General features: G+C 41.2%; 1 protein-coding gene across 1 annotated transcript in view; it reads right to left on the bottom strand.

The window, feature by feature from the left end:
• The window catches only part of kcnq1.1 (potassium voltage-gated channel, KQT-like subfamily, member 1.1), a gene marked incomplete at its 3' end in the record, with an annotated part of 41,795 nt that overhangs the window by 14,164 nt on the left and 3,133 nt on the right, over positions 1-24,498 (bottom strand). The window contains exons 2-7 of the mRNA XM_084575016.1: positions 19,241-19,331; positions 9,306-9,432; positions 8,726-8,804; positions 8,241-8,337; positions 3,975-4,115; positions 1,412-1,522 (exon numbers count right to left, since the gene is read on the bottom strand). Of these exons, the coding sequence (XP_084431142.1) occupies positions 1,412-1,522; positions 3,975-4,115; positions 8,241-8,337; positions 8,726-8,804; positions 9,306-9,432; positions 19,241-19,331 (646 nt within the window). The remainder of the gene's footprint in view (positions 1-1,411; positions 1,523-3,974; positions 4,116-8,240; positions 8,338-8,725; positions 8,805-9,305; positions 9,433-19,240; positions 19,332-24,498) is intronic.

The raw sequence follows: 24,498 nt of genomic DNA, 5'->3' as shown, positions 1-24,498 counted from the left end.
GGAAAACAGAAAAGATTTAAAATAAAACTGGAGAGCTGCATTTGATCTTGATGAATAAGCTCCCATGGTATTTAAGGCACAACATTATAAAAGTACATAGTAACTCTCAATTATTGTGATCTGGAAACCTCACTGGAATATACCATACTGCAGTGGCAGGCCATCAGGTCCAGCAAAGCCTTCTCTGCTGGCCTAAACTTTATCAAAATCACAGACTTTTAATATTTCCCCCATTAATCTTATTAAATTATTCTCAATAGCCTCTTCTTTTCATTTCATGGCTCCTCTCTCTCTGCGGTGCTTCTGGCAGTGTAATTTTGCATTAGAGCTTTTATCCAATCATATTTCAGCCATCATATGTTGCCGGAGTCAAAGAAATCTGCCTGGGCCTTCACAATTAAAACTGCAGACGGCTGAAGCTTGAAATACATTTTAATGACGCTGTTCTTTTAACCAATCACATGTCAAGTTTGTATTCTCAGGCCTTCTCTGTGGCCTACGGTAGCATCAGCGTTTTCGCGTCCTCTGACTGGACGGTCAGAGAGCCACTCAGTTTAGCTGGTGGTTCATATTCATCTGTTGCGCAACCAAATCGTCCCCGTTGACATTTTGATAGCTATTTGTTGAACTCACGATGGTGAAGGAGGAGACGCTATCAATTTGTTTGGAGATCTACATAGAAAGACATTTTCACGGCAGACTTTGAAGGAAAAGCTGGATATTGTGAGGAAAGGCCGCCCAACCCTGAAACTAGCTAGCCTGACCCAGCTGAGATAACTTTCAGGACAGCAACTATGAGCGCTGCCCTTGGCTGACAGGCTACGAAGAGATCTCCAAATCGTTACTTAAGTTCTGGTGAATGAATTACATCTTTTGTGTATACATTTGCCATTTTATTGGGTCGACATTGATGCTTCTGCTGGATTTGACGTATGTGGCGCTGGTGCACAGCTGCAGTACAGCGGTGAGTGAGAGGAGACTTTTTGAATTGTTCTAAGTGAGTTTCTTGCTTTAGCGATGGCATTCATCTCGCAATGTCCTGCTTTATTGCGTATCCATATGATGTTGATGGTTTCTATAGCAGTGGCGTCATAATGATTGTATTAAGAGGTGTTTTGAATAAAGTTGGAGGTCATTGAAGCCCTAGGTGGAATACTGCAATCCTTTTCAAATATTTGGAGTGGCTGGTAAAAAAATGTCTTTGGAAAATCATTCTCTGGATTACAGCTGCAAGACAAATACATTAAACTAAACGATAAGCATTTTTCTTAAAACACTGAATAAGATGCGATTGTAAAATAACAATTACGCCGAAATTGTTTTTTCCACTGAAAGAGTTTATGAAGTTGAACACAACAAGACACCTCAACCTGAAAGATGCCCTGGTTCAAGAAATTCTGTTTCCACTTACTGCAGGCAGGGCAAAGAAGGAAATTGCGAAGACTGAGAAACAGGATGCAATTGTCTTTCCAATCCAGGTTTGGGGCACTTTGTCTCCATAGCCAATCGTAGTCACTGTCACCTTTGATGGAAAACATGGACACGTGGAAACAAACATGAACATTAATACGCTTTGCTGACCTCCCCGTGAGGTCATATAGTTGCATAGTGAGCAGACCAAACTAAACATTTTACCTAACGAAAAGTTAAGCACTAAATAAAAAGTTAAGAGAATAAAGTTCTGCAGTTCATCCTGGGGTTAGTGTGAATGTCTCCACAGAAATCCATACAAAACTTTTTCGGAAATTTCACTCCAAACTCAAATGTGAGGGTGCCACGAGATGAAAAATCACCAAAATCAAAATCATGATTTTGGTAGCGCATCCTGGGTCCCCTGTTATTTTATGCAAATATAACAATTCCATCAATCATCAAACTGTTATTTTGGTTAGACCAGCTGAAGAGCCGGCACTGCAATACGGCAAGCGTTGTGTCTACTACTATTAAAACAGCAGTAACACAGCTTCCTCTGGGAATTTTAAATGTCGTGTCGTGTTGCTTATCCACATGTCTGGTTTATGACTAAACAGATTTGCAACTGGATTTGGACATGCTCCAAAAGTCTTTAAATCAGCTCTTATAATAAATCTGCTTTGAGTGTTTGAGAGTTATTTTCTTTCTTTCCAGATTCTCCAAACGCAACTCTGATCTTTTCACCTCTTGATCGTTACACTGCAAGCATGTGCAAGCTAGAGGACCCAAATGGTTATAAAACTCATAGTATATAATGAATTAATGCGGGAAAAGTTGTTGACTCTGCAAGCAGTTTTTAATCTCAGAATCCCTGAAGTTTGTGTGGGTGGTGACTCCCTTTCTGAAAAGAAATTTTCAAGCCATGTTCTCCGCACTATTTGTTTTGCTGCTGGTATTAGCGGCCCACTGGATGAGCCCAAGGGTTTTCACGCTACTCCTACTGTAACAACAGTAGTACAGATAAAACAGTCTATATCTGACCTTCTACATTCAGTTCACAAAAACACATTCTTCTCTGCAAAATTCTGACTTTCCCATCTTGCCAAATACGTGACAGTGTGTAAATAAAATGATAGTGGGACACTGAGATCCGTTCAAATTGACAATGATAATAAACAAAAATTAAATGGATATGATAATAATTAACTGAAATAAGTATAAGGCATTGTTAAACTGGTGGACCTTGTGATCAAAACTACTTTCTGTCCACCCACGCAAAGCAGGGACACATCCTCTCTTCGTGCTTTATAGGAATAGTCAGACGCAATGAACGCCTGTAAAACCACAGGTTGCTGTTTATACAGATTAAACAAACGAGACGTATTGTGCTGAAGGCAGCGCCTTTGTTGTGTGCGTCTGCCTGTCTGTCTGTGGACAGAATCTATCAGCACAACAGCATAAAAACCGTGCATGCAAGATGCAGACATGAAACTTCACAGGTGTGCATTCGATATCAAAGTGAAGGCTGAGGATGCGTGGGGTCAGAGAATGCACTGATGAGGGAACTTGCGCGAACACTGTTACTTGGGCTGGTTACAGGTGGGAAACACCTACATACACCGATCAGGCATAACATTATGACCATGTTTCCTAATATTGTGTAGGTCTCCTTGTTTCTCCAAAACAATTGTGACTCATCAGAGAATGGACATGGGCCTTCTGAGGGTGTCCTGTGGTGTCTGGCAACAGAGTGTTGTTAGTGGGGGACTTTGGGTCCTATGGGTTGAGAGGAGGGGCCTCTGTGGATCATCCCACAGATACTTGATCATTTTTTAGTGAATTTGGAGGCCAGGTCAACACCTTGTGCTGTTTTTCATGTTTTTTTTGAGTTGTTCCGAAACTGTTTTTGTGTGTGTGTCTGTGTCAGGCTGCATCCTGCTGGGGATGGCTGCTGCCATCACTGCTGCAGTGTCATTGCTATGGGCTGGGGGTGCCTGGTCTGATCTAGATGGGTGGTACATATCTAAGTAATGCCATGAATGCCAGGTCCAAAAGTTTCCCAGCAGCAGAACACTGTATTGTCACAAGATGGTCAATGTTATTTACTTCTCCTGTCAGTGGTTTTAATGTTGTGGCTGATCGGTGTATGTTCCTATATATATACACCAATCTTTTAGAACTGAAGAAGCCAACTGGATGAGTGGCAAAACGTCTTCAAGAAACCCTACAAGCCCAGTTGCCTTTAATACTGAACTATTAAGAAGTGTTATGAAAGAAAATATTTAATTAGAATAAATACTGGATCACAGAGTAAAGATGGTCAAGACTGCCATAAGTGTAAATCTCATATTACTAACACCTGGTCCTTCATATACAAACCCAAACGAACAAACAGGAACATTAATACTCAGGTCATGTTCTGTGTGATATCCTGACACAACATGGATCGGAGCACATGTAAATATATTTAATTACAGATGATGCTGATGGTATGACACACGCATAACACAAGTGTACACATGCACACACACACACACACACACACGCATAAATATTCTTACCACTCCCCACCACAGAGCATCAGCATAGTTTCCAAACTCGTTCGAGCCGCTGCTGTTGACCGCATCTTTCTCCGCCAGGTAAACAAAGTACGAGGAGAAGATGAGGCTCAGGAAGCCGATGTACAAGGTAGTGATCAGCTCCTGAAATACACACACAAATCGAATATTTCAAACTCAGTGAACAAGAGAATTTCAAAGAACATGCTAATATATCTGTGAATCTATTCTGATGCAATCTGTGCAGATTGCAACAAGGCATCGGTTGTGTCAGGCTACCAGATAGCTGGCCTGTAGACTTATGTGTCTGTGTCTTGCTAATGACTTGACATACGGATGTAAATATTCATGTAAATGTGCTATGTAAAAAGATGATTAATATGTGTATATATATATATATATATATGTGTGTGTGTATATATATTTGTGTTAGCATTCTGCAGTCTGCGCTGGCTGCATCATTCACGAACCAAAAGGTGAATGCAAATCTGCGATCTTAATCATTCAACCTGACATTTTTGTAAGTACCACTACTTTCGGCATAAAATAAGCTTGATGGAATCTCATTTGAAAACTGCTTTCTGGGTCCTGGATTATATATTTTTTTAACATTTTTAACATTAATGTCAAGTGTTGCCGCTGAAGAGCCAGTAAAATGTGGATGTTGACTTAAGTTTTAAGTAGAGAAACGTAAAAAAATAAATAAAGATGAAGCAGCACAGACGTTTAAACTAAAAATCGCTGTCAAAGTTAACACTACCTCCAATATTTATATGTATTCCTTTGCATATCCTTACAAAATGAAAATAATGAATGCCCCTGTACATGTTTTCAATAAAGGAACTGTAAGTGCAGCTAACTTTAAACCGAAAGCACGTTCAATAATAATCAGAGATCACCGAGGAGGAGAAGCGTTGACTGAATTCATACGGGCGGAAAATCATCATAAATTAGTTTGAAACCCAGACATCTGACCTCTCCTGGTGGATTTAAAGTAACTATAAAGCATCTTATGGCAGATTCGATAAGGCGATGTCTGTGATTTGCTCGGGAGGTGTAATTGGGCTCGGCTTTTATCCTGTCTGACTGTAATTGGACTACTGCTTTGTGAAAAAGCAGTAAGTGCACTCACCTATTGCGTGATTTAAACTGTGTTTAAGCACTCATAGTGCTGCAGCGCTCCCTGCTCTAAATTGGGCTGAATTCCCGATGAGTGAAATTCTTATTTGGGTCTCGGCCCAAATCTGTCACACAGAGATTTCTCAGAGTGCTGCAGAGGAGCAGCAACACATGATTACAAATAAAATATGTGCAATTATTCTGTTTGGCTCCAGTAACAACACAAACCTATCTTTACATCCCTTTAAAACAATAATACCCATGGTCCATCAGTACTCAGCATGTGTATTCTTCTTGTGGATGCACATTTCTTTCTGTGGCTGTTTCTGGGAATCAAACATGTAGCAGCAGATTTCCAAGAAAGCTTGTACAGTAACACCTTGGAACAGTGCTCGCTTCAACTTAGAAGGGGTACCCGAGGTTTATTAGATGTGTTGCTGCTGCTGCTGTGACCTGGCACACGCTTCCAGCAGACGCGTGCAACCCATCTGCCAGCGAGCCAGACAGGAGCAACCGCTCAAATTGTGTTTACAAGCCACAAGCACTATAATGCTTCTCAGTGTGTATTTAAATGCTGTTATAATGCGATGACTGGATACTGATTGGAGTGAATGAAACTCCACTGGCTTTAAAAGCTCCAGCTGTTAACACAGAGGGGCTGCAGTTCCACGCGTTTCTGTAAGAGACTGGCTGAACAAAAGGCAGTTCTGTGTAGCACTAAGAAAATCACTGAGGAACACACATATCGGAGGTGCTGTGCGCCGGAGAGAATTTGACCTCTACTACAATAGCTGTTGTATGAGTACACACCATTTCCCTTGTGGCCGTTGCAGTGTATGGGGCTTTAACAGAGCATACACAAAAATGGCTGCAATGTGAAATAGAATAAAGATACAGCTTGAATACAAAGCGTGTAGTTCTTGTGGAGAGCATCCCTCTGTGTAACACATATCCACTTCTGATGCCTTTAATAAGAACTGAATTTAACCGGGCCTCTCCGCGAGTCAATCTCACATCCATCCTCTCCCTTCAGACTCCATTTGCAGCTTTGTGTGAAGGGTGCACCCTATTAAGGGCCATCCCAACCCAGCGAGTGCGTGTGTGAGTGGAATTGGACACTAAAACCCCTCAAACCGTCTGCATCAGTGCTGACTTGTCATTCTCTACTACTCTGCGCGCATAGGAAACAGGTTGGTTAATGGATGAGGCATGATATGAATTTAAATCCCATCTTGTAGTGTGGGTAGGTTAAACTGCAGTTTCAAAACGGGGAGGGATTCACAAGATAATTAAAAGAAATAACAAGATAAAACAATTTCTTCTAAATATGCTTGTTTATCTGAAACATTATACACTTTATTCTCGTAACGCTTCTAGAAACACTCCATTCAGCTGTTCTCCTAACAGGCTGTCAGCTCTGGAGGACCTTACCAACGGAAATCTAATTAACTACAGATAATAAACTCCTACACAACAAAGGTTAAGGGCAAGTTAAGCCTTTCGTCCTCCATGTCACATTCAGTCTATTTCTGTATTACAGTGAAGCTCCGTGTGTGTAGTGCATTGTAGCTTTATATTCATGTTTAATTTGTAGATAAAAGCCCATTAAAGGGGAACTACTGTTTTTTACAACCTGGACCTGGCATAAAATACAATCGTTTACTCACCCATATAACGTTTGTGTAATTTGTAGTCGTTTGGGAGATATTTAGATCTGCATATATCCATATAGTGGGAGTGACTGGGGCACCGAAACGCAGCCTCTAAATAACGCATAATCTGCTGCGAAACTCATTCATTTCACCAATATTTTGTTATCGTAGGCTAGTGATATTCCCCGTTGAGTCCGGAGTTACCTGCTATCATCACTGACTTACAGACCCCGGATGATGTCTTCTGACCTGGATGATGTCATCTCTGAGCGTCGCGCACACCCGCAACGGTCGGCTTGTTTACCTGTAATTTGCTACTGCTATGGTTTGTCCACAACCTCAGAATCGGAAAAATATTCAGCCATGGTCAGATGGTGGTCTGTAGGTCAATCTACAGACCCCGGATGATGATAACAGGTAAATGATCGTATTTTATGCCAGAAATAAGATCCAGGTTGTAAAAAACAGTACTTCCCCTTTAAGGACAAGAGCTGGAAATTAGCTATAGCCACAAATTCTTTGTGCAGGAAATCACTTTCATGCTCTGTACCTGACATATGTTAAACTATATCATTTCCACAGATTGCAGGTTGAACCCAAAACTCAAGATTTTAATTTGTAAAGAGGGTTCCAAGCAGATACAACTTTGTTTTAAATAATCACAAGCCAAAAACCCTCACAAACTTTCCCTACGCTGCCTTCTCTTGGTGAGTTTAATTTGGCGTGTCAAATGAAACCAGGTAAAAGTCAGTACCTTTCAATCAATTAATAAAACAGGCACCAATTGTTGCTGCTTGAGGAAGATTTATAAGGATAATGAACATAACAGAAATAATCATTTATCAGTAGAAATTATGACATATCCTAGTATTTCCTTTCCACGACAAGTGCGTCCTTAACTTTACCTATTATTTAATGCCCTCAGTCTGAAGTGCCCTTCCCAGAAATCAAGTTGGGAAAAGGGTCACCCATATTTCCCTGCACCAACACTCACTTTCTGAAGAGCAGAGGTCTGACCAGTCTCTGCTGGGAGCGAAATGGTCATCAACCAAGGCCAATACAAGAAAGTGCAGTAGGAGGCAGAGGATGAGTAACATCCTCGAAGCGCCGCTCATTCCTCACTCTTTTTACACAGACATTAAAGACAACTACCGTGGCCACTGGGGATAATCACGACCACCTCTGTGTCTCAACTGAATGATACCCCGAAGGAAGGCGCAGGCTATTTCTAGCAGATGAGGCTATAATACTAAAAACCCAACCCATTGCACAGTGGTGCTTTTCTTGTTATTCTCTGTGGATGCTCTTTTAACTGCATGATGTATTCCTTTGTGAAGACCTTCTCTTAGTACTGCAAGGAAAAATAATGCATGATGAGGAGAGGCTATTAATCCCCCGACAGAAAGCCTCCAGCTTACTAATAATAAACAGCCTGGGTGGTGGTGGTGATGGTTTTAGACCTGGAATATAATGTGCTTCTCAAACTGTGGTTCTGTACCTGACGGTGGATGAAGACAACGGAGCCCAGGAGACGCCAGGTTCCTCCCTGCCGGTCGACATGGAGCATACGCAGGATCTGCAGGAAGCGAATCCCTCTGGAAGACAGCCAAAACGCTGACATCCTGACATTGTGTTCACACCCAAACGCATCAAGTTATGTATGCACGCAAAATAAGGCCAAAAGCGCGTGGACACCCAAACATGTCCCGTGCCAACGATGGGAATTAATCTGCCTTTACTCCACTGGGAAAGCCTGCTTGCAGGATTTTGCCTAACTGCACACACATTAGTAGGCCGCCAATAAAACCTGGCTCACAGTTGAGCAGGTAATCCCAAGGGCGTTGATGGGTCCCACACCAATCTAGGGCAACCATTCATTACGGACCCGAGTTTGTGTGGGAATGCGTGGTCACGTTGAGAAAGGCCCGGGGGCACACAAAAGTATCGACACACTTTTGGCCAACTGCACATACAGTCTCTTACCTTACAGCAGAAGTGGCAAAGACCTGTCCTTTGGAGCCCACTAACAGCACAATTATTGAGGCAACAACTACAATCAGATCTGTGTTTAAAGAGAATAAGGGGCTTTAAGTATTAATATAGCATAAATAGGGACATGACTAATTTCAATATATTCACAGACATATTCAGACTATATACAGAAAATGTTGTTGCCCATATGAGGTTTGGAAAAGTCAAAAAAGAAAGTGGGAAAGATCTCTATTAAGAAATTATCATGGGTTTCGTGCCAAAATTATTCTATTAATCAATTTAGGCGAGAGAGAGGTAACAGACAACATTAATGTTAATATTCTTTGCGGCATATTCAAATAAACACCTGGAGGCTCCAATTTTAAGAATAAAAAGCTGAAGGTGGAAAAATATTGCAGTGACAGTTTTAATTTCATGCCGAATTTGTCTTAGATATCTCATTTTGGGATGAAGCTCAGGGAATTTTATAGATATTGTTTAAATATTATGTGTGGGTGTGGAGTGATACGTCTGTTTGTGTGGATGTACACAGATATGCGCGGTGGATGGGGGCGGGGGGTTGTGTTCCCACCTATAATAGATATTGGCTTCCTGGCAAAGCGTAGTCGGCCCCAGATGCCAACATATTTACTGCGGCAGCCTGCTGACCAAAGGCGGACAAAATATTCCACACCAAAGAACACCACAAGGACGATCTCCTGTCAGACAAATGGGGGAGAGGGACAGATGGATAAAAAAAAATAAATAAATAAATAAACTAGTCTCAGACGCAGGTTATTCAGTGCAGGAACACCTGAACAGCTGCTCAGGCCTCAGCCAAGTTTGCTTTTAAACGAATAGGATTAAATCATGAATAACTGTTCTCTTAACATCTTTCTACGTCCAGCAGCTGCACCATTTGTCACCGTTTAATTTGCACCACATCATTGATCAGTTCTTTGATTCAGCTGCTGAAAGTACTTGGGCCTGATGAAAAGGTGTGATTATGTATACTGACAAAATGTTCAATAATGTTTTCTTTTCCTTTTATTCAAAAGTGGAGCTTTGCTGATTTTATTCACCGATCAGCCACGACATTATGACTCTTCATCCTCTAAAACAGTTGTGACTCGTCAGAGAATGGACATGGACCTTCTGAGGGTGTCCTGCGGTGTCTGGCAACAGAATGTTGTTAGTGGGGGGCCTTTGGGTCCTATGGGTTGAGGGGAGGGGCCTCTGTGGATCATCCCACAGGTACTTGATCAATTTGGGATCTAGTGAATTTGGAGGCCAGGTCAACACCTTGTGCTGTTTTTCATGTTTTTCTGAGTTGTTCCTAAACCGTTTTTGTGTGTGTATCTGTGTCAGGCTGCATCCTGCTGGGGATGGCTGCTGCCACCAAGGAGTGTCATTGCTATGGAGTGGGGGTGCCTGGTCTGGTCTAGGTGGGTGATACATACATGTCCAAGTAACATCCACACGAATGCCAGGTCCAAAACTTTCCCAGCAGAACATTGAATTGTCACAAGGTGGTCAATGTTATTTACTTCACCTGTCGAGTGGTTTTAATGTTGTGGCTGATCGGTGTATATCAGTTAAGAAATTGTGTGGAACGGACTACTACTACATAATGCATGCGGGAAATCTTGTATAAATCAGAGAGAGCTGTGCAAGAGTTGATGAATGTCCTCAAGAGACGCTGCAGCTGGGTGAAATCTGAGGGTGTGGAGTAACTTCTACTTTGTGGATCGTCTGCTTGTTCTCATGAAATCAAATTTGACATCGTGTCACCTCAGTCACCTCACCCAGCACTGACAAAGTGTTTGGCAGGGATTAAAAATGTCATTTTACAGTCTGTCATTTCATGGAAAATGATTCACAAACGGGGATGACTCACCCTGCACTACGGGGCTGACTTATGCGCGATGACTGACGTATACAATAAACACAGTCAGCTGCATCGCACTGTGCAAGACTTTTTGGTTCCTACAACCGAATTCACCATGCTGGTAGTGAGCTTGGGGCGTTGGGCGAACAATAGAGAGCAAAAAGTGCTATACTGTTCTCATACACTAGCACAGTTTTTTTTTTTGTTTTGTTTTGTTTTTTTTTTTCTGCTTGTTTCAATTGCAAAACATTTGGGGTGGGAAATACACAAGAGGCCTGCCTAGGAAACCACAGCCTGGAACATCTACTATCGACAACTGTCAGCTACAAAGCCATGGGTGAAGAGTGAATCCCTTTATGTGTGCGGAGGGCGTCATTTTTCATGACAGTAAAAACATTTTCACTTTCTTCCTGCGCTTCTTTAATTCACCAGCAGCTGTACTGGCTTTGGCTGTCAACTCCATCATGCATTAGCAGTGTCTGTCCGGGCCACTGGAGCTGACCAATCAGCGCTGACATTCAGGAGGGTGCTCTGTAGCTCTGCTCTATCAGGAAACATGTATGTTAATACGCAGTAGCAAATTTCACTTCACTGGCAGTTTCATGGATAATTAAAGGTGGTTTAATGCTACCATAAAACACAAGCCTTTCATGTAACCGTCTCCTATTGAGTTTAGCTGTACTATTTGTTTTCTCCCTGAGAGCTACGTGGTAAGATTGATGACGCTTTTATTCCTGCACAGCCACAGCCAGCAGCTTGTTAGCATTACTTAGCTTGGCACAGTGACTGTAATTACAGGGAAACAGGTAGCCTCATAGCCCTTTATTCTCCAAATTATATTTTGACGATAACGGACATAAGCCAAAGCAGCATGCGTCCGCTGCTAAACACGGAGCTCATGCAATCGTAGCTTCTCAATTACAGCTATTTCGGTTGTGCACAAGTTTCCTCCAGCGCTCCTCGAGGACAAATGGGTTTTAAAAAAAAATAAAATCAATTACAGCACACAATGACACCAACATGTGGAAATTAATGAACTGCTGTGAGTGAGAATGCAATTACCTCCACACGTCTCTTAATCACTGACAAGCGTTTGGAGAAGAAGCCGTCTGAAAGTGAATCAATAGCCTCTCATAGATTTTTAATGGCGACACAATCCTTATGCAATGAATGATGAGACGGAAAGAACTGAGGCATTGAGCCGGACGAGGTTATCCGTGTCGTACAAACATTTTCTGTCCTGAACTATTGGAGGTGTTCTTCTTTCTTCTGAAGCCGAAAGTACCGTCATGCCGATGAATATAAAGTTGTCCAGTGAAAATTGTGTTAAAAATGTTAAATTGTGCCCTCCGTAGCTATGGCGTAAAGAGTTACTTTTCCTAATTTATTCGCTGAGGATTTCTGCTTCATGGTTGAAAAACAAAATGAAGAAGAAGAAAAAAAGCAAACCAGGAAGGAAGGATGGAAGGAAGAAAAACAGGCATATAGGGGAGTTTAGATTGTATTGGGAGCTGTTCGTTCCAGAATAGATAATCATCCGTGAAGCTCAATTTTTAGGTGGCCAAGGTGGAAGCAAAAGTCTGAAAGTGCTCAGAATAGTGAACAGTTTGAACACCTGAGCAAATTCCAAAATCTGTTTGTTTTTTTGTGAGCGTTTGTGAAGCTCCTCAGTCATGCAGGTCATGGCATATCAAAACCTAAGGCAAAAGGACTTACTCCGTTTTTTTGGAGACATTTCATCCCTCAACAAACTGACTTCTTCAGTTCTTACTGACTGGTGGGGAGTTTAGGTTTGTATTTCCGAACATTTTTTAATGTTTCTTTGCGAGTTTTTAATGCCTTGTGTCATGTGATAGAGGTGATTTTCCCCGTTGTGCAGAAGTGTGCAGCAAGACTGCACTGAAAGACTGCTAACACCAAAGACTGCGGACATAACCTCTGGGTTTGACAGTGGAGCCAAGAACCAATGGACCTTGAGCTTGCATTTCTTCCAATGGCCAGCAGAGGGCGAAACAACTGCTCAAAGGGGTTTGACGTCTCAATCGTTAAGTTTCAAATCAGAATGCATCACGGCATGATGTTCATTTTGTAAAATATGATCACGTTTAGAGAAAAATAGACAATAAACCTGGGCAGGCTTTAGGGCGCGGTTGTGATTGACGTGTGTGAAGTCACTATTTTATGCACGTTCATTCCTCAGGCTCTCATTCAGATATACCCGCTCATCCAAACACTATAACTTCTACTAAAAAAACAACAGCAGACATCCATCCAGTTTATGTGTTAACTTTATGCACTATTAGACAGGTGCAGGCTTTTTGGTGAGAAACTGAAACACATTTTAATTTTAATTTATGTTTAGGTGACCAGTCCTCACTCTCTCCCAGCTACCTGTGCCCAACCTCTTTCTCTTTCTTTCTCAGATCCCTCTGCGCTCCAACCCCACCCCTCTCTGCTTCGTCTCTTCCCTCTTTCTCATTACAGGAACCACAAGGGTGGCAATAAATCTAAGATATATGCTTGAGTCATTGCCCCCACATCGAGTCGCAGTCCCCGAGTTCCTCTCTGCAGCATCTTTTGACCTAAACCAACCATCGATCCACGTTCGTCCCTCGGTTTCTCCCATCATGCTTGACCCTCGTTTTACTACACCCTCCGGTGTAATGTCATTCCAATAAAGTAATTTGCATTTGTAAGGTCTTTGTTAGTGAAACCACAAGTAGCACATCTTACACTGCCAGAACTCCTTTGCAAAGAAAGAAACAAAACACAGAAATACTTTTAATAGTTCAAACAACACAAAAAAAGGATCGATTCTTTTGAGAATGTGGATCCCACGGGCAAACTGCCAAGCATCTGGCCAAACACACTACTACAATCACTGTCAGCCAGCGCTGCCTCTCCAAGTAAAGAACAGCGTGGTCTCTGTTAACCTTGAGTGTGCAGGAAGAAAGAAACAAAAACAAAGAAGATGCTTCTGTAGCGGGGGAAGAGAGAATGAAAGAGTGGCAGGGTCAGAGCAAATCCAGAGAGCACAAAGTGCAAAACAGGCCCTTTGGGATGGAGGGTGGAAAAGATTTTGGTAGGTTCAGTAGCGAATATTAAATATTCATTATCTGTGCAAAAGAGAATAAGAAGATTATCCCCACAGGGTAAACCTAAGGCAGGACAATATTTTGCCACGGAGTATATATTTCATGATCGTGTGCGATTTATTAATACAAGTCACACTCTTTCTGTTTGATCAGATGCCTGACTCACACACAGGAGAGCACGTGGTGCAGCCTTCCATCGTATGAATCCAACAATGGACATGTTGGATCCTGACCATGACTATTTGATCCCATTATCTTGCCGACCAAGGTGAACTTGTCACATGTGGCCCACTCCAGTCCTCCTCAAAGAAAATCCTCCAGCCCTTTTTATCCCTTCTTGGGGTTTTTCTTTCATCTGAGCTTGAGCGACTCACCCGTCACCCAAACAGTTCCTGTGCTCAGCAGATGGTGTCTCAGGGTTAAGTTTATCCCGTTTACTATTGATTTTAGAGGCCATAACCTTCTTAGGCTGGCGGGACACAATGAAATTGTTTGGGGAAAAATTGCTTAGGTAGTTTGAACTAAAAAAAAAAACCCCAAAACTCCTTAAATTGTTTTTGTGAGGCAGCAGGCAGGTCAATGAACTAATGAAATTACTTTTCACACAGCAGTGGCTCGATATTTGGTATTTCAGATCATACAGAAAAAACAGAAATAGAAATTAAACATTGCTGTTTAGTCTCAGACATATGCAGGGCTTATATCATCATATTTTGGTGGTCCTATAGCACACCTGGAAGAGACTGGGCCCCATAAACAAGGCAACAGCCCTCATCGCATCCCATCTCCCACTCACAGCTATCAAATTAAAGGGACATTTAAAAAATAGCTTTGAAATTTGTCATTATCTTTTTTAATTTCTTGGAATGAGTTAATTTGCAAATAATGTGGGAAAAAAAAAACTCATCCTTATCAACTTAATGTATCACAATCATCACAATTGCTTGCATACGTCAACCAGCAAAAGCTGACAAAACAAGTGCCAAACAGATTATGGAAGTCAAAAGAAAGATCAGATTTAACACAGCAGAGGGAGAAAAGCAGATAAGCTTTATCTACTATGAAAACAAACAAAAAAAGATGTATCTTGCTCTTGAGATTTACATTCTTTTAAATTGCTGCAACCTGTCTGGTATCTCTCGGACGAATGTGATTCATGGACCGCTGAGCAGGATCCTTAAAGACAAGCTGCAGACAAACAGGGTTTTATTTACTTTCACCGTTTCTTGGCCAAACACATCCCGCCTATCCTTAAGGTCGAACAAATGCATGGAATATATCATAGTGATAAAATATCCATGAAGCTGGCTGATTTTTTTTTTTAATGTTTTGAAATCTGAATTATTTACATGACCGGGCCGTCTTTTTTGTCCAGCCTTTACCGGCACACCGTTACTTTTATGAAGCACTGCAACCGCCCAGCTTGCAGATACAGATACTGTGGAGTGTGGAATTGCTTCAAAGCGTTATCACCACTTGCGCTTGATAATTTGGTAGTTGTGTACCACGGCATAAAAGCTTATTAAAATGCGGGCTTAGCAATTGGTTTCCAGTAAAATGCAGGAGAATACTTGCACTTATTAGCAGAGACACTGCTCCTAGTCTTAGTAATGACGTTAGATATCATCATTGTCCAATTAATTCATAGAAGTTAATTATTTTTGAAATCTGTTCCCCAGCCCACACAACTCAATCACACTGCCACACTCTGCTGTCAGTATAGGCACGTGTCTTGCATTACTCTTTTGGCTGTGACCTTGTGTTTATAATGCACACGGCTATTACATGGGAAAATCTCCACAGCCTACACTCTCATCCCATTAGTTCCAGTTGCAGTCAACCACACTTAATGCTCAAGTAATTTAAACGGTACACAGTTTGCTTAATTTAGGCTTTCCTTTGCTTTTAGCCATACACGTTAAATGGAGTGCACACATTAAAGTTAATAGGTTATATTGGCAAGTTAGTTTGGTTGCTTTGTTCGACTTATTAATCTTTATTTCTTTGTTTTCGAGTTACCTGGTTAGGGTGTCCTTCCTGGTGAGTAAAAAGTGTGGCTGAGGGTGGAGCATGCACTAATGCTGGAGCCAGCTGATCAGGCTGTACCATGTGCTGATATGGCATGGGGGGATTTAGGTGCTCTCGGTTGTACTTTGAATTTAGTTGTAAGTCTAGTCTATTTGACTATGCCTTTGTGGTTCATTTGGTTTGATCAAACCAGTATTTAAAGCCTATTGCGTGCTATTGTGTTAGGCCTAGAGATGGGATTTTTGGCTTTTTGAAGGGAGCTGGATCTTGTGGATCAGTTCCTTTCAAAGAGCCGTTCAAAAGACTGGCACATTTTGATATTTGTTTATTTTTAAGATTCCAGCCTGGGGATTACTTGTGTTATGTGTACTCGAAATAAGCGCTGTGATAGAGTAACATTTGGATCAGAATCATTCAGACTTCATCAACATATGTTCTCTTGTTGCGATATCTGAGTATATCTATATCTAAAATATGTATTCTAGATAGACAGATGCTTTATTTAACACTTGAGAAATTCGGTAAAGACCAAAAAATGCGTCTGACAACTGCGACTCAGTTCCCGTCGTTCGTCTTAAAGAGCTGGTCAATAGATTCAGTTCGTTGCGAACGTCACAACTCTAGTTCGGTCAGTTTGTTCAGCATGTGAGAGCACAATCATGGATAAGAGCAATGCCGTGGCTCATTCATGCCTCTGTAACCATTGAAAGTTTATAGTGAACTAGCAGGAAGGAAAGTAGAGCCGTTTGTGTTCAGCAAACTAATCCCACAAGTACTGTAGTCACAGGTCAGGAAGCATCCAGCAACCAACTGTTTTGTGACAATGGGCAAATAAATCATTTTTGAGATCCCAGATATTGCACCTGTCTTCTCCGTGGCATAACCTTCCCCCTATGAATCCAAAACATGATAACTGCAATATTAAAAATGTGGTTAAGGTTATGGAATAATCATGATGAATATCTGTTTGAAACGGAAAATGAACAGCGATCCCCACTGCTTCAGTCCAATGTTTTGTTGACCCATCTATCCACCTGCCACATGCTTGAGTTTCTCATTTGCCCTTTATATACAACGGCCACTAGAGGATTCTGACTCTGTCGATCTGATCGTAACTGGGCAACTTTAAATTGGTTTGTTCACACTTAGCATTAAAATGTGTCTCTGCATGGATCTTGAACCATCAATTTTCATTTTGCGCTCGGTATGCAAACAAACACCGGCATCATTTGGGCTGCAGTTTATTTATCTATCTCCACCCAGAAAGAAAGAAAACTCTCTATTAATAAAGGTAAGTAGAGAACACATTGTTAATTTACCACATGCCGATACATATTTTATGAAGGCATTACATTTATCCACTCATATTCAATAATTTACTTTGTTATTTCATTTGTCTGTTATTGTTCAGATTTATTACTTTAACAGCTAGAAGGACAATGGAGTAGAAGAGAATGGTGATTTTGCCTTTTCTAGTGATCACAGAGAATTAATTGTGTGTTTTTTTCTAAATGAACGACAACATACTTCGCTCATGCAAGTTGAGTAGAGGGTACACAACTAAAAGCATGTGGTTACAAGCGGCCCAGAACCCTGCTAAATGTGGTCTCAGCGATCAGATCTCAAATGCTTCCTCAGTGTATGTTGGATGGGTTCACATCTGTACTTAAAGCTGGCCACTTGTGATTAGATCACTCAGGGTGAATGTTAATAGCAGGTCTGAACAGGCAGCATATAACAAAACAGAATAAACTCCTGGTTGATATCACTAAAAGGATTAAAATTTCACAGTCAATTTAATGCATTTCTGGCCAAAACCATAACAAGAAAAACAAACAAACAAAAAACATTATGAAAGGTCTACATTTTGTAAATATTCTTGGCTGTCTAGAGCAAACTTTAATCCTTCAGTTTTGTGCTGTTTTGTGTGCAGTGTGTTTCTTCTTCTTGGACACCATCCATAGAAAGTTCACTGCATGTAATATGCTTCTCATTGTCTGAGCATCACTGAAAGAACTAGGCATAATCCTTATTCCTTTCTTACAGCTGTAGCAACTTCTGTTATTTTTAGCAGGGTTCTTTCCGTACCTCCCAAACACTGACTGATGCAACAATTATGTTCAGGACCTCGTTGAAGATTCACATTCTGGTTTCTTAAACTTATTATGTGGAGCCAAGACACATTAGAGCAGTGGTCTATCAACTATCAATTTAATTTTTTAAAAATAGTTACAGTATTTAATAAATATTCAAATTGTAAATTATCAAATCCTCAAAAACCCCCATGTCCCTCATACCAGGATGGTTTGATCCAACCTGGCATGTGCCACATGGCCAATGGGCATCACCTGTCAATCACTGCTGCCTTGAGAACTAAAACAATGGAGTTGTGGTTAAAGCACAGCAGCAATTATAACACAGAAGCACAAGTACCAAGGAAGACGAAGCCAGAGCCTGCAAAGTACTGGCAGTATTCAGAGGAATATGTTTTGATGGGATTTACATCTACGAGTTGCAACCAACTCATGGCATCGTGTTTTCTCTGGAGGGAGAAATTAGCCAACAGTAGTATGAAGCCAGCACAATTTCAGCGTCATCTCAGGACAAAACAAACACGTCATGTCGGTAAGTCACCTGGGTTTTTTTAAGAGGAAACTTTTCGAATGCAGGTCATCTCAAGACACGATGCAGCAAGCCTCCACAACATCCGCCAAAGCCCTGGAGGCCTCTTATGCGGTGTGTTTGGTCGTAGCTAAAGTCAAGAAACCATTAACTACTATGTGAAGACGTGCTCCTTCCCGCCAATGTTGTGCTAGCTGAGACCATACTGGACAAAAATGCAGCAAAGAAATTGAAGACTGTGCCGTTGTCAGAGTTGATAAAATGGGAACAGATATTGTTAAAAAAGTTGTGGAAAAACTTAATCAGACACTGATTCTTATAGTGCTGTGTTTTACGTTTGCTTTTCAACCAAAAATGTTTTTCTGGTAAAGGGTTGAAAAATCCACTGCATTAGAGAATGTAGGCCAGGACTGAGAAAGTGGTGTGTCCATGCAATTTACCTTAACAGTTAAGGTAAATTTTACAAAGACAAAAAGAAAAATTTTACACAGACATATAATATTAAGGAGTTAGGACCTGACTCCTTAATTTTATGCGCAAATTAATTTCTTTGCAAGGGTCACAGCTTTGTGACCTTTGTTGCAATGCTGTTGCATTTTTAAGCTTGTATTTTCTATGTATTCTGTCTAACTTGTTTGATTATACATTAAAATGACTAGAGTTCAGCTTAACAATTGCATAGTGATATTATCATGTTCAGTGATGTGTGTACTTCACTGTGTTGTTTACTGTGTGTGATTTTTGTGCCATTTACTCAAATGAGTGGTTCTGTCTCTCATCACAGCTAGAGGTCATTTAACTACAAACCGTAACTGGGTCAGAATAATCCAGTTAGAATAAATGACCTTTAAAGTTTTTTGGTTTGTTCTTTTTAAATCAAAATTTAACACTCACCACCCAGAAGAGAGTTGTGTGAGCCAGGGCCTGGTACTGATCGATGGTAGAGAGGACACTGAGGATCAGGCAGGCCAGAACTATAAGAAACCTGGAGGAAACAAAACAGAGTTAGAGTGGATTAGTGTTGCAGAGTTTTTCCCTTGTTCTTATTCACTTGATTTTTTTATATTATACAATATAAAAATCCAAGTGCAACTAGATGGTGGTTGCTAAATGTCATTTCCTTAAATCAAAGCTTTGCAAAGTCTCTTATAAGTCAAGTCATGCGAACACAAATCCTTCACCTCCCTTTTCAGCATCCCACCTTGAATTTATGTCACACATTTCACGCTTTGATTTAAGCTGCAAAACTTCACTCAACTGTGGTGTCTGGTTTAGATCTGAGCTTCTAAACAACTTTCAGAAATAAAAGGAGAAAAAAACAAAACAAAACAAAAAAATAACATTTCAAGACAGCATAACATTACTTTATATTTTTACCATGAGAAGTATGTGACTAAATTTGAGAAAACATTCAAGGACAGCCCTCTGGAGGAAATACTGCGAACCTTTTGAACTCCACCACAGGAATGCAAAGCGCATGATAAACTTGTCAAATAATGAGCGCACGGGTTTGCGCACACAACCCACATGCAGTATCAACAAACACCAAATTGCTCTTTAGCATTCTCCTTCTCCCTCTCAAGGTCACAACTGTTTCAAACCCGGCAACGATGTCTAAAGCTCCTAAAACTCAAGAGAAAAATGAAAGATTATTTCTCAGAGATAAGGCTTCAAGCCGCTGAAACATTATACCACAGACATGAGTGGCATTCGTTGTTGTGACCTTCAGATTATGAAACTTAAACAGAGGGGGGAAAAAATCATAGAGCCCGGCGAGATTTCAATAGTTGTTTAATGACTGTGTTTTGGTTATTTGGATGAAAATAGCAGCTTGTTTTAAAAAGGTCTACGTGCAGCTTTTTATGACGCCAGTTTGTGATAATTTTCACACAAGTCAAAGCGAGAGACCCTGTTTAATTTGATGGAAAATTAAGAAGGGAAAAGGGCTAACTGCGATATCCCGTGGGTGATGAACCATTCTCAAACTCATAACCTTGCTCATGTGTTTTCCAGCCAGCCAAGACTGGATCACAGTTCCTGTCTTTATTTTCATTATTGCTCCCAATCTAAGAGCTGAAGTTGGGTTGTGGTATTCCCACCGTTTGTCCGTTAACAGGATATGGCATATATAGGTTATATGACACTTTGCAGAGAGGTTGGCACTGGGGCAAGGACAAACCGATTAACTTTTCATTTCCGTTGGCAGACATGTGGCGATGAAGGTCAGAACGTCCGACTGGATTCATGTGGAAAGAGTCTGACGTTTTGCCAAGAGACAAGGAAACTGGCTTTGACGCTTGAAATTGACTTTTTGAATTGCATTTTAGATTTTTTTTTTTTTCATAAATTTAACACTCAACATCAAAATAAGAACTAAGACACAATTTTCTGCATTGTTGTCAGTAACAAAAACTAAAGAAAAGGCTCAAGATGGACAAGAAAAGCTGGACAATGGTAGCCTGGCTGACGCGACTGCACATCTCAATGAGATGCTGGTCTGGAAACTACGTGTTTATTTTCTCGTATTTGAGGCGTGGTTTTACAAATGCCTGGAGCCGTTTATTGGGCGCTACGAATGTCTATCAAATGCGCCTGGTAATTCCCATGCTGCCTTGCGCGCGATTCATAGCCAAAGCCTGTTGGTAGCAGAGCAAACACATCCTTCTTGGCAGTGAAGTCTTTCAACGCCAAACGTTGCTCTTTTTTTTAAATAAACTTGCGTTCTAAGCTACTTAAAACACTGTCTAAGGCTGCATCGAACGGTAACGTTAGGTCCGCTGCCATGTTGGATTAACACACTACAAGCTTCGGTGTCGCGCATAGACGTCGTCATCGTCTTGCTGCCCCCCGTTCTGTGATTGGTTCCCTATCTCAGGCGAAAATATGGGCGATGGTTTCCAGACTGCTTTTGCAGCGAGAATGAAATCGCGCGCAAAGCAGTATGGGAACACCCAGGCTAGGACAATGGAGTAATTTTTATTCAACGGAAAGTTATATTCATTAACCTTTTTGATCTGACTGCACTTCTCGAAAGAAAGTTAACTAATATACAACTGACAACAAAGCAGCTGAGACATATAGGCAAGTACCCTGACATTCATAACAAGGGAAGTTAAGAGGCCCCCTGGATGATGTGGCTTCAGGTGGGTTTATTTCCTGTCACTATACATACCAGGATTAGTGACAGCAAATCTAAACTGCCCTGTAAAGAAATATCACTGTATAATATCTTGCGTTATAACCCAGACGGAAGTCAGTGGTATTTTAAGTGAGTGAATCATCTTCTGAATGAGTTGCTGTGTAGCTGTGGCGATGCTGCAGAGTTTGGAAGGGACAACATTAACTGAATTTACTGCGGAGAGCCCGTCTGTTATATTACTGCGGAGCAGACGGACGTGAACATCGTTCACGTGTGTTAACCAGTAAACCGTGCCGTTGCCATTAACCGAGGAATAGACACCTGTAACCATGGTAACCACCTACAAAGATGCCAACGGCTATAGCCCTAAAAGGTGTATAAGACTAAACTATGTTAAACTATCTGTTGTATGGCATGCCCTTAACACCGTCTCTCTGTCTCTCTTTCTCTTTCTCCCCTCCCCCTCTCCTTTCCTTTCTGTCTCTACTGTCTGGGACAGCATTTTCTAATCCGTGGAGCCCCACAGCCCTGCCGAGTGTTCTTTGCTTAGAGTTGTCCATTCCTACCTGCATCTGCATGAGCCTCCGACCTGCTTGTAAAACCTCATCAGTTCACCGATCATACCAGCCTACTCAATAGTAATATAACTCCTTAAATGCTGGCTCTGTTCATTGTTGTATCCATTAGCATGTACTCCGGCTGCATGTGTAAATGTACTTGCTTTTGCGTCTACTGCTCTCTTCACCTTAGTTTTCTTTTAACTTAAACATGAAGGGGTAGGACTATGATTCCTTCGCACCGTCACCCAACCGCCCGGGGGCCAGCTAATAGGACCTACGCTAACAGGAGCTAAGCTAACAGGAGCTACACTAACAGGAGCTACTCTAGGTTGGTCCACACCAGCTACAGGGCCCTAACTAAACATGTGACACAACGTGCTCGGAGAGGTAGGGAGAAGCGAAGGGAGACGGAGTAGCCAAGGCTAACCGCTAAAGCTAACAGACCAAAGTTGATTAGGTGAGAATGAGATGGAGGAGCTATGGAGGGCAACTGGCTGCGTAAAATGTGTGTAAGAATTCACCACTATACACAGAACATAAGCTAAAACAATCCGCTAAAATAATTTGCTTACCATCTTAGCCTTTGTGCTTACTGTGTAGGCTCTGCAGTTCTGCATCTTGAGACAAATTAGATTGTTATTGATGCTATATAAAGTATTTAATTGAATAGAATTGTCTTTCACACATGTCTGATGCCAAAAGTAACACTTTGGACATTACAGTAGTAAAACCTGAAGCCACCCAATCCCCCCGAAAATAGCAAATATTTGAGTATGTTCACGTCCCACCGAAAGATGCTAGTAACTGGAGCATCTTGCACAGGTTAGGTGGTAGCATTTGCTCCCCTGTCAGCTAACTGTTTGAAACATTCAGACAACGTTCCTGTATAAGCAGACTTGATGGAAACTATGCATAGAGAGAGTTATAGTTTACAGTGTTTGCACCACGGAGACCCTTATCACTACACGGTCCAGCTTGAGCTTATTGAAGACTGGCCAGGAATCCAAATACTCCCCTTTGGACCAACACATACACACACAGGCATGGTCGTGGACGCCACACGTCAACACAGATAAAAGACTGACTAGAGACCTGCTCAGGGCTGCTGTGAACACGGCTAAAGTTGCCTTAAAGGACCGAACAAGTAGACAACAGAACACAGCAAAATGACTCAGGAGTTTGGTAACTACTTCAAAATGACTATTACAATGAAAATGGAAATATATTAGTCAGTTAGGAAGAGCATGACAGATTGGGGAGAACACTAAAATGCTCCCAGGATGGGACGCAAATTGTAAAACTTTATGTTGAAATGTGATAGAAGCCGTTTAAAAGACGAGCAAAAGAAACAGAACTGACATCAAACTTTCCAAACCGTACACTGAGGTACGCTAATGGTTGTAATTTGTCAGCGAAACGCCGCTTTAATTATATCAGAGCATTTGAAATGCCAGTAAACATACACGCTCAATATGCTGAGCATACGCTTCTGCTTCACTTTTTACTCATCTGAGGCTCTCTGACTCGTCAGTCCCTCTCCACTAACTGCACCATAGCATTTCACTTCCTTTACCTCCAGGCTTATAGATAATACACGTTCTGTGTTTGGCACCTGTGGGCTTGGTGTAGCAACAGACAAAATAATACATTGGCTTTGCTACATAGGCAACAGCAGACTATAAACAAAAGCTCAAAGCATTGCTCCTATCCATTATTGATGGACAGATTCACTCGCAGTCTGTTGTGTAGTGAGGGTAGAAACAAAGCAGGGGACAGGATAAGAGAGACTCAGCGGACCATGTCACAGATAAATCAATCAGGAAGAACCAATCGAATCCTCTGTCAGAGCCTCAGCTAAAAAATTGGCTAGTATGGGGTTAATAGTTCAAAGAAAGCGTTAACCGATGGGTAACCTTGTGCTCGTCTAAGAGTCGAAGCTCCAATGTTACTTAAAATCCAGTCAGAAGAAATATGTTTGACAGTTGAGGAGAGCAGAGAACTGAAGCAGTTTTTAAAAAAAATCCAAGTGCTGATTTATTTTCTCCGGCTGAAAGTCAAAACGCTGCGCTCACTGAGAACAACAACAACTCATGATCTCTCAGTCTTTTTGTTAAATCATTAAAATATGTGTCCGAATTTACTTCTTCCGACTGTTTGACAGAATATCTGCTTCAGTTTAATACAGCTGAGTCTGAAAAACACTTTCTGATTTGGGTTGTCTCCCAATTCTCCTTGTTGACTCATCTATAACCAGCATGTGGGATGGATCCATGCTGTTCCACACTAAAATACAGTATTTACTCTCAGACTGTGGCAACCAAAGCGTTGTGCTAAGACAGCAAATACAGTGAATAGAAAACGGGTATATGCGCTGTCTTTTGTTTTTATCAAGAGCACATGAGATATAATTTATTAATTATAGAAATGTAAATATAAAGCATGTTCCTTTAAAG

This window comes from Chelon labrosus (genome assembly GCF_963514085.1).
Source record: "Chelon labrosus genome assembly, chromosome: 3".
NCBI classification, from domain to species: Eukaryota; Metazoa; Chordata; class Actinopteri; order Mugiliformes; family Mugilidae; genus Chelon; species Chelon labrosus.
Note: the sequence above shows the minus strand (reverse complement) of the source record. Positions and strands in the feature narration are given on the sequence as shown.